The 16,313-nt window shown below is 43.8% G+C and overlaps 1 protein-coding gene across 2 annotated transcripts in view; it reads right to left on the bottom strand.

Annotated features, from left to right (window-relative positions):
• Positions 1 to 16,313, bottom strand: part of SUB1 (SUB1 regulator of transcription) — a 78,029-nt gene that overhangs the window by 13,945 nt on the left and 47,771 nt on the right. For both annotated transcript variants that reach the window (XM_085630716.1, XM_085630725.1), the window contains exons 3-4: positions 12,606 to 12,728; positions 11,396 to 11,504 (exon numbers count right to left, since the gene is read on the bottom strand). In XM_085630716.1, coding sequence (XP_085486842.1) covers positions 11,396 to 11,504; positions 12,606 to 12,728 — 232 coding nt within the window. The remainder of the gene's footprint in view (positions 1 to 11,395; positions 11,505 to 12,605; positions 12,729 to 16,313) is intronic.

Here is a 16,313-nt window from a genome sequence, read left to right as displayed (position 1 = left end):
TACAACAAATGCTTTACACTGTCCTCTGATACTGCCTTACTGCTAGACCAAGCTACCACTTTAGGGAGTAAGGTTATATCTAACGTTAACCTCTGTCAAACCTCTGTGGACTCTGTACACACTGTACCTATTTGGGAACAGTATGTACAGAGCCACTTTCTCACATATACCACCAGTCTTAAACCACACCTACGTGCAACACTTCTGAAATGTGAAGACCTTGAAAATCACTTTCAATGTGGAAACATCAGGCTGAGAGGCCTAGAGAAGGGATCGGAGGGTCCGGACTTAGTGGTGGATCTGTTTTCAGAACTACTGGGGGCCCTAAGGTTAAGCTGGAACTTGTCCACAGAGTAGGTCTACGGACACAGGGTGAAGGGAAGCGACCAAGAGATGTCTTGGCGAAGTTACACTCTTTCAAAATGAAGCAGAACTTTAATCCTATGGAGAAAACTCAAAGAAACGCCCACACTTGCATTGCAAGGGAGCCCTGAAAGGGAACTTAAATGCCATTTAATAACCATAGAGCCAAATTCCCCCTATTTCGCCTTAAACACCGAACATACGATAAGGGAAATAAAGTGGGCACCTATCTAGCAAACCAACTGAAGAGTAAAACATGAAAAATACTTTATTATTTGAATTTACAAAGATACCGGTGAACATGCTACCTCTGAGCAGGATAAGGCTCAGGCCTTCATGATTTTAAGAGGAATCTCTATACCTCTGATCCACCCAGTGAAGAGGCCCAATGAGAATAATTGTCAAAGGTGAAACTACATCAGGTGTCAGCAGTCCAGAATTAGGAGTTGAGCAGCCCGATAAATGAGGAAGAGGTGTGGCTAGAGTGGTACCCCTCAAGACACAAATCCCCTGGACCCGACGGAATAACAACGTTATTCTAGAAGACCTTCAGTGCAGAGCTCATACACTCCTATTAAACCATATGGCAACTACCAAAATGGTAACTCCCTCAATGAGGAAAGACCCACACTATTTCCCTTCCTACAGCCTATAGCCTTACTTGATTTGGATGCAAAACTCTACCCTAAGATCCTAGCCACACAATTAGAAAAGATTCTGAACAAACAGATTCACCCGGACCAATAAGGTTTTAGTCGCCGGAGACAAACACGTGACAACTTAAGGAGAATAGTCCACCTGGCCGAAAAAGCTACCAAAAAGCTGAGAAAGCTTTCGACCGGGTGGAATGGCCCTTCTTCCAAACCCTCTATATAAATTTGGCTTCCATGAGAGGTTCATTGCCGTGATCTGGGCATGTTTTGCAAAGCCTCACAGGTTGTAGTCAACGAGGTAGGCTCGGAATTGTTTAGTTTCAGTCATGGCACCCAAAACAGATACCTGCATTCGCCACTTATTTGCACTCAGCATGGAACCCTCCGCTGTGAACACCAGAGATCAAAGGCATTCCTTTTCGTTCTGTGGATCAGAATATCTCTCTATTTACAGATGTGCTGCTCTCTCTCTCACTGCACCCACCACCTCATTAAATGCTCTGCAATAAGAATCGTCTCTTTAAGAAACAGAGACAGGATACCGCATAAACTTACATAACTCCTTTCTTTTAAACCTCACCCTCCCCACACACGATATCGAGCGGCCGGTGTCTACAACCCCTTTCCAATGGATGAGAAAAGTTATCACCTACCTGGGTATTAAAACTACCCCCAAGATCTCAGCAGTCTACTGGGCTGACTTTCCCCCATTGCTTTACCAGCTCAAATTGGATCTCAGACACTGGGCCACCTTCTACCTTTCATGGCTAGGGCTTTTAAACACCAACAAAATGACCGTGCTGCCATGCATTTTATATCTCTTCCAAGGCCTGCCCATCGAGGTGCACAGAGAAATTTTCTGAGCTCCAATCCATGGTAATACGCTTCATTTGGCATGACTACAGAGCATGGCTCCCCTACAAACACTTACGGCTCCCAAGGGAAGCAGGGGGCCTTTACCTTCCAGACTTACCACTACTACAAAGCAGCACAACTGAGAGCTATAGCAAATGAATCCCTGAGGTAACTGCAAACATTGGCTCTATATGGACAGGGTAGTGGTGGGTCGATATGTCTGGGATGTTTCCTTTAACACCTATCTGAGCACGCCTAGCTGAACAACCCTTAAGGTGCGGATCACAGTCACTCAGGTGCCAGGTTGGACCTCCTTTATCTCCCCCTACACCCCTAATCACTTCAATCCTGCCCCCCCCCACTTCAATCCTGTCCCCCCCCCCCCAAAGTCTCATACTGGGACCCTTTGATCCCTGGAGAGAGGTGGATGTCAGGTCGTCTCAGACCTCTTCTATGGGTGGGACCATCTCACTTTTGAACACTGTCAACAGGATTTTGGTTGCCTAATTCTGAAAAATATCACTAGACTCATCTGAAACATTGGGTCCTACAGCCTGAAGTATGCCAGGCAGCCACTCGAAAGCTTTCTCTTACTGAGAAATGTGTACAGCAGGCAGGGCGAGCCAAGGGCATAATCTGCTTAATACTTTCCACTCGACTACACCACGCTATTAGGGGCGAATGTTCTTGGCGGCCTAATAACCAAAAAACAGTGGCAGAAATTATTTCCCAATACAACCATTTCCTGGGACTTAGAAAAGCCAACTACAAGATTTTGCTTGACTGGTATCTTTATCCCACTAAACTGAAAACAATATTCCCTAACACAACAGATCTTTGCTGGAGGGGGTGTGGTCTAAAAGGAGACTTCCGACACATATTGTGGGTCAGACCGATCATACAACCATTCTGGACAGAAATCTTGGCACAAATTAACACTATACAGGGCTATTCCATTCCCTCTTCCTACAGCTTTGCACTATTAGGGCTGCATGATGACTCCTTAAAACATCAAACATTGAGTGATCGCTCCATTATGTGGCTTTGCTTGGGAGCTGCCAAGACGACCTTGTCAGCCGCCTGGAAAAAGAACCCCTCACCCTCCCTTAAACAATGGCGTGCCAGGCTTTGGCAAGCATTAACGATGGAAAGTATGACAGACATTCCGCAAGATGTATATAATTTTTTTTTAATACAAATGGGGCCACTGGTCACCTTTCTCTCAAAGGGCCTACAGCTCAGCGTCTGCTTAACCCGTACAAGAGTATTACATTTCTTTATGCTCTGATCCTCGTCGAGAACCTGGGGACCACTTCACCAGCTTATTGGTCTTGTCTTTGAATCCGTAGCCCTATCAATCACCCTTCTACATGGCACATTACATGAGCCCTTTTTCGTTATGTCTTACTGTATGGATTTTTGTTTACAGTTCGTTAAGGGGTGGAGGGGAACTATAGGGTAGTAGACTTGCTTTATTTGCCTAAACAGTTGACCATGTTACATTAGACTTTGTTTGAGCTGTTTACTAAGCCATGTCTCTAGCCACTGTATCCATACTTCGCACTACACTATCCTGTTTATAGCTTACATCCTTTGTATGTTTTCAATATGATATTGTGCCCAGAAAAATGTAATAAAGAGTTTGACCAGAAAAAGCTAAAATAGAGCTAGAATGCATCTTGTCTAGGGAGGAGAGTTGCGTATGACTGATGAAGATTATGCTGGAGGAGAACGAAATGGTTACTTACCAGTAGTAGTTTTGCAGCTTGCAGAGTTTGCTGGATTCACATGCTGTGTATTATTCTGCCATCTAGTGGTCGAGTCTGGAATGGTCTCTTTTTTCATGGGCATCGTCAATCACCATTTGGTGCTAGGTCTATCCATTGTATGACAGACGGCGCCCCGGAAATTACTGTGTGTGGTAGCTATCTTCAAATTCTTTTTTCCTCCTTCCTTTTGTAACTAAGGTTATGTATTTACTTTTCCCATTTTAAGTTCCTTCTCTTTCTTTAATGTAATTTTTTCTCCCACCAGTTTGCTTTCCTCATATCTGGGGAGGCGGGTGGGTCACATGTAAATTCAGAAAACTCTTAAAGCTGCAAAACTACTTCTACTGGTAAGTACTAATTTTGTTTTACAGCATGAATCCTTTTCTGGATTCACATGCTGTGCATTAGATTATGTAGTGGTTTCCCCTTCCTTGGGATGGTTGGGGTAAGATGTGAAATTTGCGAACAGGTGTTGAAATACTTCCTTTACCATTTGTAGATCCACACAATAATGCTGGGTAAAGGTGTGTGGAGCTGCCCATGTAGCGGCTGTACATCTAGGGTCTATTGGCACATTGGCCATAAAGGCTAGCTGCCCCCTTTTTCCTTGTGGAACACACTCTTGGCCGGGAATTTAATGTTTTTACAGTTGAGTAATAACATCTGAATTGCTTCTACAATCCAACATGCAATTGTCCCCTTTGTAACAAGCACACCCTTGTTGGACTTCGTGCAAGAGACAAACAGTTATTCCCTTTATGGAATAGTTTTGTCTCCTGTAGATAGCATAGTAAGGCTCTTCTTACATCCAAGGTATTAAGACTTCTTTCCAGTCGTGTTTGAGGGCTTTCTGAAGAAAGCTCTGCTTTGATTCATGTGGAATTTGCCTACTACTTTAGATAGGAACTGAGAATTGGTCCATAGGACAATTTTGTCCTTGTGGATTTGAATGTATGCTTCCTCAATAGTTAATGCTTGTAGTTCACTTACTCTCTCTAGTGATGTTATTGCAATAAAAATTGCAGTCTTTATGATAAGCCGGGGTGCTGCTTTGTGCATTGATCCGAAAGGTTCTGTTAAGAACCGAACACGTTTTTTTAACCCGCAGTTAGGATTTTTTTTTTTGATTCAATACAAATCACAATGCATTTTACCTCCTGGGCTTTCTTGAAAACCCGTCCATCTTCTCCTAGACTAATCGCCATTGTGCTTAATTTGTAGTATTATTATAAATATACTGTTTATTCTAATACCAATTCCACAGGTACCACTGCTTCCTTGCAATACATTATGTACCCCGGTCCCATGAGAGTAGGGTGGTCCTCGTCTCTCGTAAATGCGTCATAGGCTGGACCTAGCACCAAATGGTGGTTGAAGCCCTCGGAGAAAGAGAAAAAAAAAAACGACAATTCCAGAACCAACCACTAGATGGCGGAATGTTGCACAGCATGCGAATCCAGAAAAAGATTCATGCTGCAAAACTAGGATTACTGGTAAGAACCTTTTCTTTCTCTTGCAGGGGGGGGTCTCATCAATAGGTACGAACAGAAAAGCAAGCTCATCCCAATAAATCCTGCACACAAGAAAAAAAAATAAACGCTCTGTTACCCAAAAAGATTCCTCAAAGAGGCTTTAAGCACTTGGACATCTGCTCTATAGTAACGGTATTGATCTCCAAGTAGTAGCTTTACAAATCTCTTAGAGGGGCATATTTCCAAACACAGCCATTGTGCCTGCTTTTCATCTTGTTGTTTGCAGTAGAGTTTAGCAGGGAGACTTCATTTCCTAACTAGTAACAAGAAATTACACGGGTAACAAGCAATTATGCATCTAGAAATGGACTACTTTGAGGAGGAAAGAATTATAAATGAGCCATAGTGATCATAAAATAACTAGCGGACCAGATTGTCTTTTGTTTTGTCTAGATAGAATTTCAGAGCCTTTTGCAAGGCTAATGTATTATGAGCCCTTTCCGCTGGGCTGAAAGGTTTGGGAGGAAGGTTGCCAAGGAAATACTGCAAGTCATCAAAATCCAACACCACCTTCAAAAGAAAACTAGGATGAGTTCTCATTGCCACTCTGTTTCCATGAAAAACTGTGTAAAGCTTGTGTGAATACAATGCCTGCATTTCACGGACTCTGCACACAGGAGTAATAGCTACAAGGAGAGCGGTCTTCCATTATAAAGTCTGCAGTCACCTTGTGTAAAGGTTCAAAAGGGGGACCCATCAACTTTGACAGTACAATACTCCATTTCCATGGTGGAGAAGGGGCTTGAATGGGATGGAAGATTGAGACAATGGTTTCTTAAGTTCTCATACCTCTGGTGCTGGGTAAGTGGACTCTGAAACACACCCCACTTGTGGTCCAGATTTTCTGGGTAACCAAATTACCTCTCATGGACCGCATCCTAGTAGGGCTGCCTGAATGTGGATCTCGTGTTTCTCTGTTTTGCATACTGACCATTCAAATGCTACTGTTAATTGGGCTGTGTATCCAAATATTATGGAATGTATTTTAACAACTACATCTGAAGAAGTTGCTATGGGTATGAGGAATATATGGGAAAGAGTAGTTTGAACTGCCATCCTACGATTGTCAATAGCTACAATTTAGTAAACCTTTTCTACACAGAATTCCAGATCCAAGTACTCTACAGTAATGCTCAGCACGTGAATTTAGGGTCCTGAATGAACACAAAAATAAATTATTTGGCTATTTAAAATTAACTCAAAGTATTTCCAGATCTGAGAACTACAATGGAACCTCAAACTTCTAGGCCTTGACTGCTACATCAGAAGATAAGAAGATTTAAAAGGAGCAAGCAGCCACACAGGAACGCATACCCGACTTCTGATTGGAAACGCTGATAAACCAATAGGGGTCAAACACATTTAGTTAATTTACAGTGGAAATGCCTGCATTAAACTAACCATCTGTTTTGCATGGTAAGTGTTTTGTGTTCCTCTTGCTCACAGAGGACCCCTCCAATGCCAAAACCAACTTCTGCAGCACCATGCTCAACATAGCCAAATGGATGAGAGCCAACTGCCTCCAAATCAATTCCGACAAAACTGAAGTACTGATCTTCGGGAACAAGACTTCTGCATGGGAACACAGCTGGTGGCTGGCAGAACTCAGACCTACACCCACACAAATAGACCATGAACGCAACCTCTGCATCATCTTTGATGGCCAAATGCCCATGAAACAACAAGTCAATGCAGTTGCCTCCTTCTGCTTCCACACACTTCGCAGAATCTTCAGATGGATCCCAACCAACATCAGAAAGACCGTCACTCAGGCCCTCGTCACCAGCCGTCTCTACTACGGCAATGCCCTCTACGCCGGCATCTCTACCCAGCTTCTCAGAAGACTCTAGACCATGGGTACTCACAAACTTTCTCTCGAGGGCCAAAATGATGGTGTGGTTTGTGGCTGAGGGCCGCACTAGTGGGAGTGGGGTTAGTTGGGGGCAGGACTAGAGGAAAATATATATATATATATATATATATATATATATATATATATTTCCCAAACAAATCAAAGTGGTACTGTAACTTTGCAACAACTATGACGGACACTTTCTCGCTAGCAAAATGAAGCAACATGAAACCTATAAATATCAGAGGCATACATATGATTTTGTTTACAGTCCTGTTTAGCATCACAAATGGGCCTTTGAAGACTTAAAATAACAACAAATAGCGTTTTTTCTTGTGGAAAGGTGACAGCCCTACTGGCATATGTGCGTAGTCCTGCACTTGTAAGTGTGCACCTACGCCAGCCCAGACTCCACAACGCCCATTGAGCTCAAAGAGCTTCAGCTCCCCCTCCCGTCGTGTGTGGCAGCCGGGGTTGAGACAGCTTCCCAGGCACACAAACAGCCGCACCCGAGCACTTCACAGGTCTTTAAAAGACCATTTGCATGTTAACGAGGCTTTGTTGTTTTTCAGCCCTTCTTAGAGCCCCTGCATCTCCACTCTCCATATTGCTGGTAGAGTCAGCCTTCCCCCCCCCAAATTTTCAGTCGCACCTCCCGAAATGTGGCTCTAGTTGTGCCTCTGAAATTATGTAAACAAGGTTTCTGCGCTTTTCAGCTAGGTTTGCAATGTACATATACAACATGCACACATGCAGATATTTGCCACTGTATTGGTAAGGAAACGTAATGTACGTAGTCCTCGTGTTTTGTGTCCTGTTCTCCCTCAGAGCACAAGCCGCTGCTGGCTCCTGCCGGCGTGCCTCGGGTGTACTTCTTCCTCGAGCCAGCTCCCTCCAGCAGTGCAGTCACGGTGATGTGCATCATCGCCTCTGCTTTGCAGGCAGCCTGGCACGTGAATACTGTCCTCTCTCTGTGAAAATGCAGCCTTGTCCTCTGAAGCTGGCTGAGCTGCAGCACATGCTCACCCGGCTCCTTGTGACAGATAGCTGTGGAGATTGAGACAGGACTCTGGAGGGACCCCAGAACACACGGATGTAAACAGTAAACAGGGGCATCAGTGCAAAACAATGTCTGCAAGGTCCGCGGGCCGCCAAGGAAGGCTTGCCGGGCCGCTCGCGGGCCATACTAGGAGTACCACTGCTCTAGACCATACAGAACGCTGCAGCCAGACTCATCGTGGACCACCCAAGACGAAACCACATTGCCCTACCACCTGAGACCGCCACTGGCTCCTCATCCAAAAGATATGCCAGTTCTAGATCCTCACTCTCACACACACACACACACACCTACAAATCCTCCACGACCTAGGACCTGCCTACATCAACCATCGACTGAACTTCCACTAACCTTGTAGACACGTGCACTTTTCACTCCCCCCCCCCCCCCCCCCCGCATCAGTCAAAGCTGCAGTGGTGGGCGCTCCTCCTCATGCATCGCAGCCAAGACCTGGAACAACTTTCCCCTCCAGCTCCATGCAGCCCCCTTGCTGGCAGACTTCAGAAAAAGACTCAAGACCTGGCTCTTCGACAGAGACAGCACCCAAACACCCGTAGGGGTGACAGCGTTGCACTTTACAAATGCCGATTGATTGTGTCCTCTGTGACCAAAGCTTTAACAAACCTTTTGGTGCAAATGTTATTTTAGATCCTAGATGGTGACCTCATACCACTTCTACCAAATCTAAACACTAAGTCACGCTACTGCACAACTATATTAGGCGCCTCAGTGATTGGCAATATATTTTAATATACAACAAATTATCTAAAACAAGACACCATCTCTGTACAGTAAAATTACCTGTCCTTCAAACAAATCTAAAGGAAAGCTTAAATCAGTAATCCAGAACTCATAAAATGCATTGAAACAAAAAGGGTTGTCTTCAAAAGAGCATACACAAGTGATCCATCGTCCCAGGGGTGGATGAAAAAGGCACACAAACCACACTGTCCTAGTTAAGTGGAGAGCTTCTAGAGAATCTTTCAAAAGGGCATTTTTTGCCATATACTTTTATTAAAGTAGTATGAAGAACATTAAAATCTCACCATTTAGTAATACATACTTACATACTTTAGTTCTGGGGACAGGGTGAGAGAAGCCAAGAAATAAGAGAAATCAATGTATTGGTAAAATGTGCCGGAGGACGTGGACAAGCAGTTTGACAACAATCTATGGGCCAAACTCAGTAAGCACACTACAAATGTTATAACTTGATGCCAGGTTCCTGATCACCAACAATAAATTACTCAAAAGTTATAGCACGTCAATTATGATCCATAAATAAAGTTGGATTATAATTCCAAAATCTCTAATTGCACTGGAGTTTTTCATTTGGTATAAGAATGTCTTGTTTAACTGCTGTCTGGCCTAATGTTCTAGGAGACATACAGACCATGATTAGGTATCGCTTGCCCTGAACCCTTCCACTGATACATTATAAAGTAGCAAATCTTCCGACTACACAAATCTGTTTTGTGAATCTAGTACTGATTTTATCTAAAAAACTGACTGCAGTACTATGAATGCAGCAAGAACGACTAGTCATGAGGCGCGAGTGCTATATCTTGCAACAATGGAAAGAGGAATGATACAGGTAGCTGGAACAGGTGAAGCTGTGCCTGAAGGATGTAGAGGGAGTCCATTAAGCCTATACGACTATTTATTTATTTAATTTATAGTTTTATAGAGCGCGAACCAGACTCGTGAGGGTATCAGAGCGCTTTACAGGATTGAGGGTGGTATACAAAATAATTAGGAGGGGAGGGAACCAATTGGGTAAAATAGGTAGATACATTATAAAGAAATAGCACGCAGTTTGAAGTCCCAGATACAATTGGGATAAAAAACAGGTAGATACATTATAACAGAAGGCACGGACAGAGGCAACTCTTGGGTGGAAATGCCCAGAGTGCAGGGTAGGTATCATCTGTAAAGCGATGGATAATGCAGAGGTGGTGGGTGGAACAGGTCGATGAGGCGATTGCAATGTGATCGTTATGCGAGGAATTTGCCCATTAGTAAAGTTTTGGTCTCCTTTTTAAAGCGTGCCAGGCACGGAAGTCTTCTGATGGCGGTCGGGAGGAGTTTTCCAGATTCTTGGAGCGGCCCAAGAGAAGGCAGATTGTAGGTTTTTTTCTTCCGTAAGCGAGCTGGTTGAAGCAAAAGGACTCTGGCAGATCGGGAGTTTCTGGCTCCTTCGGATATCACTAGTTTCTGGGCGAGAAATGCAGGGGAATTGGAGTAGAGAGCTTTGTGAGGAATGCAGGCCAGTTTAAGTTGGATTCTGGCCTCTAGGGGAAGCCAGTTCAGAGCTTTGAGGTGGGGAGAGATGTGGTTGAATTTCTTTGAGCCAGTTAGAAGTCTGGCGGTGGCGTTGAGGCAGGCTTTCAATGGGGCCAGAGAGTTCATGGGTAGCCCTGCGAGAGTAGAGCATCCATATGTTAGTCTGGAAAGGACTAGAGCCTGGATTGCAGTTTTTAGGTCAGAGGCGTCGAGGAAGGGTTTCAGTTTTCTTCGGTAACTCCGGTGGAATCCGGCGATTTTGGCCATCGAATTGACTGCAGATGGGATAACTATCTCTGATGGAGAGGGGGTAAATGTAAAGTAGCGCAAAAGACTGCAGTGATGAGGGAAAACACTGAAGACGGAAGGAAACCATCCCTTCCATTCTTACATGCAGCTGAATGAACTGCAATAACTTATTTCCATTGTACATTACCTGTTGCACTGGTTATTGATAAGACATTCTATATCAAAATAAAGAATAAAAACAGATAAAGACAAACATAGTTTGAGCATTGGTAGTGAATTAATGAAAAAACTACACTTGATGAAAAGCAAATGTAGTATGACAAGACACAGGACCAAATGATCGACTCAGCGAGATGGCCCAATTGATGTACAAATGACTGCCAACAGAACTCCCACGATTACACCTCTCCTCCGTCAGTGCTCCCATCTAAACCACACATCTAATTGCTTCAAGGCAATTAAATCAAACATTTTGCAACATCTAATTAAGCACAAGACTGTGAATCTTCACAAAAGTACAGCTTCCTTGCCCTCCTATTGGAGGTTTACCCAGTATCAGGGTTTAAAAAAAAATATACTATAATAGTCATCTCCAAAAGAACCAATAAGGATTTTAAAAACCATGCCAGTTTTACTTAACAAAAATCTTTCCAATTCGGGCGAAAAGAGATCCCAAAAGTACTTCTATTGTACGTTCAGATGTTTACTTTAGTCACTATCCCTTTGTAATCTAGCAAGTAAAAGAAACAGACAGAGTCCTATAGAGTGATCACATTCACCTTTTCTTCCAGGTTTCATTTCTCCTTCTTGATCCATCCAGTACTCTCGAATGTCAATTAGTACCTTCCCTTTAAAGTCTCGAACGCTGACATACCTCATTTTTCCAATCTGTGCAAAAAACAAAAGTTGTTGGAAAAACTCAAGTACGTTCACCAAGACAAAAAGTATGGGAAACAAATTAAATCCAGCTTCAAACTCAACTGAATTATCATTGGTGTTTGTTACAGATCTGATCCTAAACACATTTCCCAGGGGATACCCCATTTAATCAAAACAAACTTAAGTCTTCAACAATCGCTCTGTAGATCAATAACAGATAACAGCAAATCAGTCTGACCCTGTGCCTCATGGGTACAGTCCAGCCCGAACTGCCAAGCCGTCCATCAGCCGACGACTGAAATGCCAGAAACCGGTCCTAGGAAGCTTGTTTCCGGTTCAGTGAAGACATGGCTTGGCAGTTCGGGCTGGACTGTTGCCATGAGGCACAGGGTCAGACTGATTTGCATATGGCCATGTCTGAACTGGGGAGGCAGAGTGGGCTAAAGAAGGGTGATGGATTAAACCCAGATCAGTTGACTGGGGGTGAGTGCTTGCAATGTTCAACACTCCGTCCATCATTTCCTTTGGTTTTTGCTTTTCTGGCTCTAACAGAACTTTAAGGCACTTACTTTGTCCTGCTTTAAGGTACAGACAACAAGCCTTTGAAAAAGGATATTGAATGCCAAAGGACTGGACAGAAAGTGTATGGTTTTAGGTTATGTTCTTTCGTCAAAAAAAAGTATATTCCACACACTAAGGTCATTATCAGTAATACAAATGTGTACAATAAACTGAGCACCATGTATTCCACATCAGATTCCCTACAATCTGGTAGACGCTACAGCTTCACAGCTAGAGCAAATACTATAGGGCAAACATATGCTCATCTAAGAGACCACCATGCAGGATTCTAAGTTGGCAGCGTCACTGCCCAAATACCCCAAGTATGTCACCAACTCTAAAGGGTGAGACAATGCCTAAACTAGCATCAGAAATCTAATCAAACTGCATGCTATTGACAGTCGAGAATCACATAACTGAAATCCGGCACTGGCAATATCCATAGGGAACTGCATGTACTCTGGAGTGTTAGTTCTACAGAGGATACAATGGCATATCTAATCTTCTAAATATTAAATCAAAGTGTCTTGTACACTACCACCAACTTACTTGGAACATATTATCATCTACTTTATTGCTCTGTTTGGACGAAGCAGATGATCCTTTAGAACTTTCCCCAGTCTTCTGTTTCTTAGCTGGCTTCTCTGGGGGTGCTTGCTTTTTTCGCTTTGCCTAAAAAAGTAATAAATTGTGAGGCTGCAATGCAAATTCGTAAACAAAAGCAAAAGAACAATTTAAAGCAGAATCAAATTATTGCAAGTAGAGACTATCGCCATTTTGAACCACTATTAAGATGCAACCCTCTCTTATCCACCCATCATTCAGATTCTGTGAGGCAAAAATTGAAAAAGAAAAACGTGCTAAATCCATTATCCAGGATCCATGCTTCAAAAAAGGAAAAAGGGGAGGGAGCTGCCTGGCTACCGGCTAGCTTTAAACATTTTTACAAGATAAACATTTGGTCAATTTTCTGGTATGTGCGTTCCAGTTGTTCAATTAGTCCGCTAGTGAGCATTAACATCTAACATGTTAGGACTAATGTACGATGCACAGACCACATGCTCCTAGACTGGGTGAGATCGGCTCCGATTAACAAAACCGAGGAACAGGCAAGTGGCTGCAATCTGAATCCACTAAAGTCGCAAAACGTGCTCTGGTGTAATGAGAAGTACATGGCAATATTTTCTAAGAAAAAACGTGCTTCAGGATTTTCATGTGGGGGAGGGGCAACACATTACCCTACTTATCTGCAAGCTTACAGAAATTTCCAATACCACCATGACACCGGTTTTAGGTCTAAACTACAGACAACTTTAAACTCTCTGTTCAAGGAACTCCTATGTAAAAAAAGAATACTTCTAGTGGGCTATGCATCAGTCAATTGCTTATTGGTGGTTGTTTGTCTTGACAATCTCGTTTGCTTGCTTGCCATTCCTTCCTCAGCTTTGGTGTGCCCCTGGTCTGGAACATAGATTCCTTATCCTCCTTTTGAATGGATGAGTTGCATCCTTTCACGACTGACCTCGGCGAACAACTTTTTTCATTTTGTTCTAGCATTCTGTGGCAGACTTTGTGGTCTTGCTCTTACCCTTCTGCCCCCCCCCCCCCCCACCCAAAACAACTTGTGTTGCTTCTCCTATTAGTGCTCACCGACCCGCTGTCTGTTCCTCGCCCCAGCTGGTCTATTGCTTTCTCCAGCCCACTTTTTATTCACCTTCAGCTATTCAGTTGCTCCCTACCCTGTCTTTACCCCCTTTTCGTAGGGCGTGTCAGCTACAATTTTTTGCAAGGCTGTCCCTTTCTCTATTGTGCACCTTAACCCACTTTTTTTCTTTTTTAATTTTCCACGCCAAGATTGGTGTTGTGCTCTTGGAACGGTAAATTAAAAGTAATACAATGATCACACACGCCACAACACTGGGCCTGTCAGTTTACATGTTTTACTTGTTGCTGATGCTGTTCTGCAACAGTGAGAGAACATATCGAGCAAGCAAAAAAGAAGGGTCCTGAAATGGAGGGAACAGTTGGGAGCAATAAAGACAAATAACACGCTCTTGGGGGAGACAAAGAATAGAACACTAAGAAAGCAGACATGCAGGTGACGGATGATGGCAAGCATTAAGAAGAATGAGGCCTTGGAAAGAGAAAAACTAAATACAAAGGATGCAGGCCCGAAGTAGCAGGGCCGGGCAATGACTACGGAATGCAGAAGAACACAGGCGAGAAACAGCAACATGACCGTGTGTGGGAGGACAAAAGCATGTGGGTGAGAGCGGCACTGAAAGGGGGGTTATACGAGATAGAAATCTTCCAAACTCAGGCAATCTGAGTGCATCAATGAAGAAAAAAAAAAGGCAGCTCCTGCAAGAAAGCAGCGGAAGCACACAAGTATTATGGCTATACTGCAGGCAAGGGTCAACACAGGAGGCTGTGAAGCAAGCAAATGAGAGTTAGGTTATGTTATTTGCACTTATAGCGCGCACAGATACTCAGTGTCCCGGCGCGAGCCTAGAGAGGGGAAGCCTGGGATAAGATCAGACAAAAAGATGGGTCTTCATTTTTTTTTTTTTTTTTGAATAAGCAGAGGTCTTGAATGCTGCGAAGAACAAGAAGGGAATTCCAGTCAATGGCAGCTGTGACAGCAAGTGAGCTGCCCCCCCCCCATTCTCGCAAGCCGGAAGCGAGGGATGTGGGCCAGGAGCTGGGATGATGACCGGAGGTGTCTGGCGGGGGTATAGAACCTAAACCGCTTCCGTAGATACCCAGGACCATAGGCATGCAAAGCCCAATGGGCCAGGGTCAGAGCTTTAAACTTGACTCGTTCAGCCACAGGAAGCCAATGGAGTGAACGCAAATGCTGTCCGACGAGGTTTCTTATCGGGATGTTAAAGAAGAGTCTTGCAGCCGCATTTTGGAGCACCTGAAGCCTATTAGGAAGATAGCCCGGCAGGCCGGCGTATAGCGCTTTTGCATAATCGATCTGAGAGAAAATCAGGGCCCAAGTCAGTTTCCTTCGCTACTCTGGGAAGAAGCGGGAGAAATTTTCTAAGTGTTTAGAGTACCCCAAAAAAGAATTACTGCACGCTTCTTGATCAGAGTTGAAAAAGAAAGGTTCTCCTAGAACCAAACTCCCAAATTCTTGGTGGGTTGCCCCGTTGAGGCTGGCATGGGAAATTCCGCAGGCCAAAGAATGTCTCTAAATTGGGGGGGGGGGGGGGGGGGGGGGGGCGCAGTGGAACGACCCATAGAGAAGGATTTCGGACTGATCCTCATTGTATTTCAGCTGTGCTGAGGAAAGCCATTAAAAAACTGCGGTCTAACAATTTCTAGCCAGAGACTTGGAACACTCTTGCAAGTAACAGCCCATGTGCTCTCTCTGGCAATACCTAAAAATGAAAGAGAAAATATTATTTAAAGGAGTGCAAGGGGTGGGATGCAATGTAGGGTAGCCAGGTCGGAAACAATGAGTGGGCAGGGGAGCAACAAAGGCACTTGAGGCTGGGGGAAAACAAAATACATTTAAAAATAAACGTGCAATGGGTTTGACAGGAGGTGGACTGCCCCGCATGAGAGGTCTGTAGTCCCCAGTGCCCGTTTGTATACTCTGCCGGGGATGGGGTTACTTAATGTGACATTATTATTGCTCTGCTGCGAGTTTTGTTTTTCTTTCAATAAAAATTGCTGAAAAAAATAATAAATAAATAAAATAAACGTGCAGTGGCAGTGCCAGTAGGTCAAGTCCTATGAATGCACTATCAAGCAAGACCTACAAATCCATATATGTTAATTGCCTACTCCCATCTGTGCTGCTGTCAGAGAAAAACGCCATAAATGATCCAGTTATCCAAGATGTTTTAATAGCATTGTAATGGGCCCTTTAACGATCAAGTACAGGCAGATGGATAATTAAAAATTAAACAATCTCACCTGTGTGAAGGACAAGCTCTTTTTTGTGTGGATTCTGCCTAATCAAAACAGGTACTCCTGGTCTCAACGTGTGGACGGAGCCAAAGCCCCTCTCCTGGTGGTTCCCACATAATTGTCTGGCGACTGCTGCGCTTTCAAGCCAGACCATAGAAAGCATGGGGAAGGTGGGGGAAAGTAATTAATCAGTGGATGGGTAGGATAAGTTTCTTACCTGTAATCCTAGTTCTCTTCAAGGGGTATCCTCATCAAAGTCATAAGCACTGAATATTCCCGTCCATGTGCGGGGACCCCGGAAATAATTAAATTATATATGAAAAACACATATATCTG

The sequence above is a fragment of the Triturus cristatus genome, chromosome 2_1 (genome assembly GCF_964204655.1).
Source record: "Triturus cristatus chromosome 2_1, aTriCri1.1, whole genome shotgun sequence".
In the NCBI taxonomy this organism is placed as follows: Eukaryota; Metazoa; Chordata; class Amphibia; order Caudata; family Salamandridae; genus Triturus; species Triturus cristatus.
The sequence above is the reverse complement of the archived record's forward strand: the minus strand, read 5'-3'. Positions and strand labels throughout refer to the sequence as shown.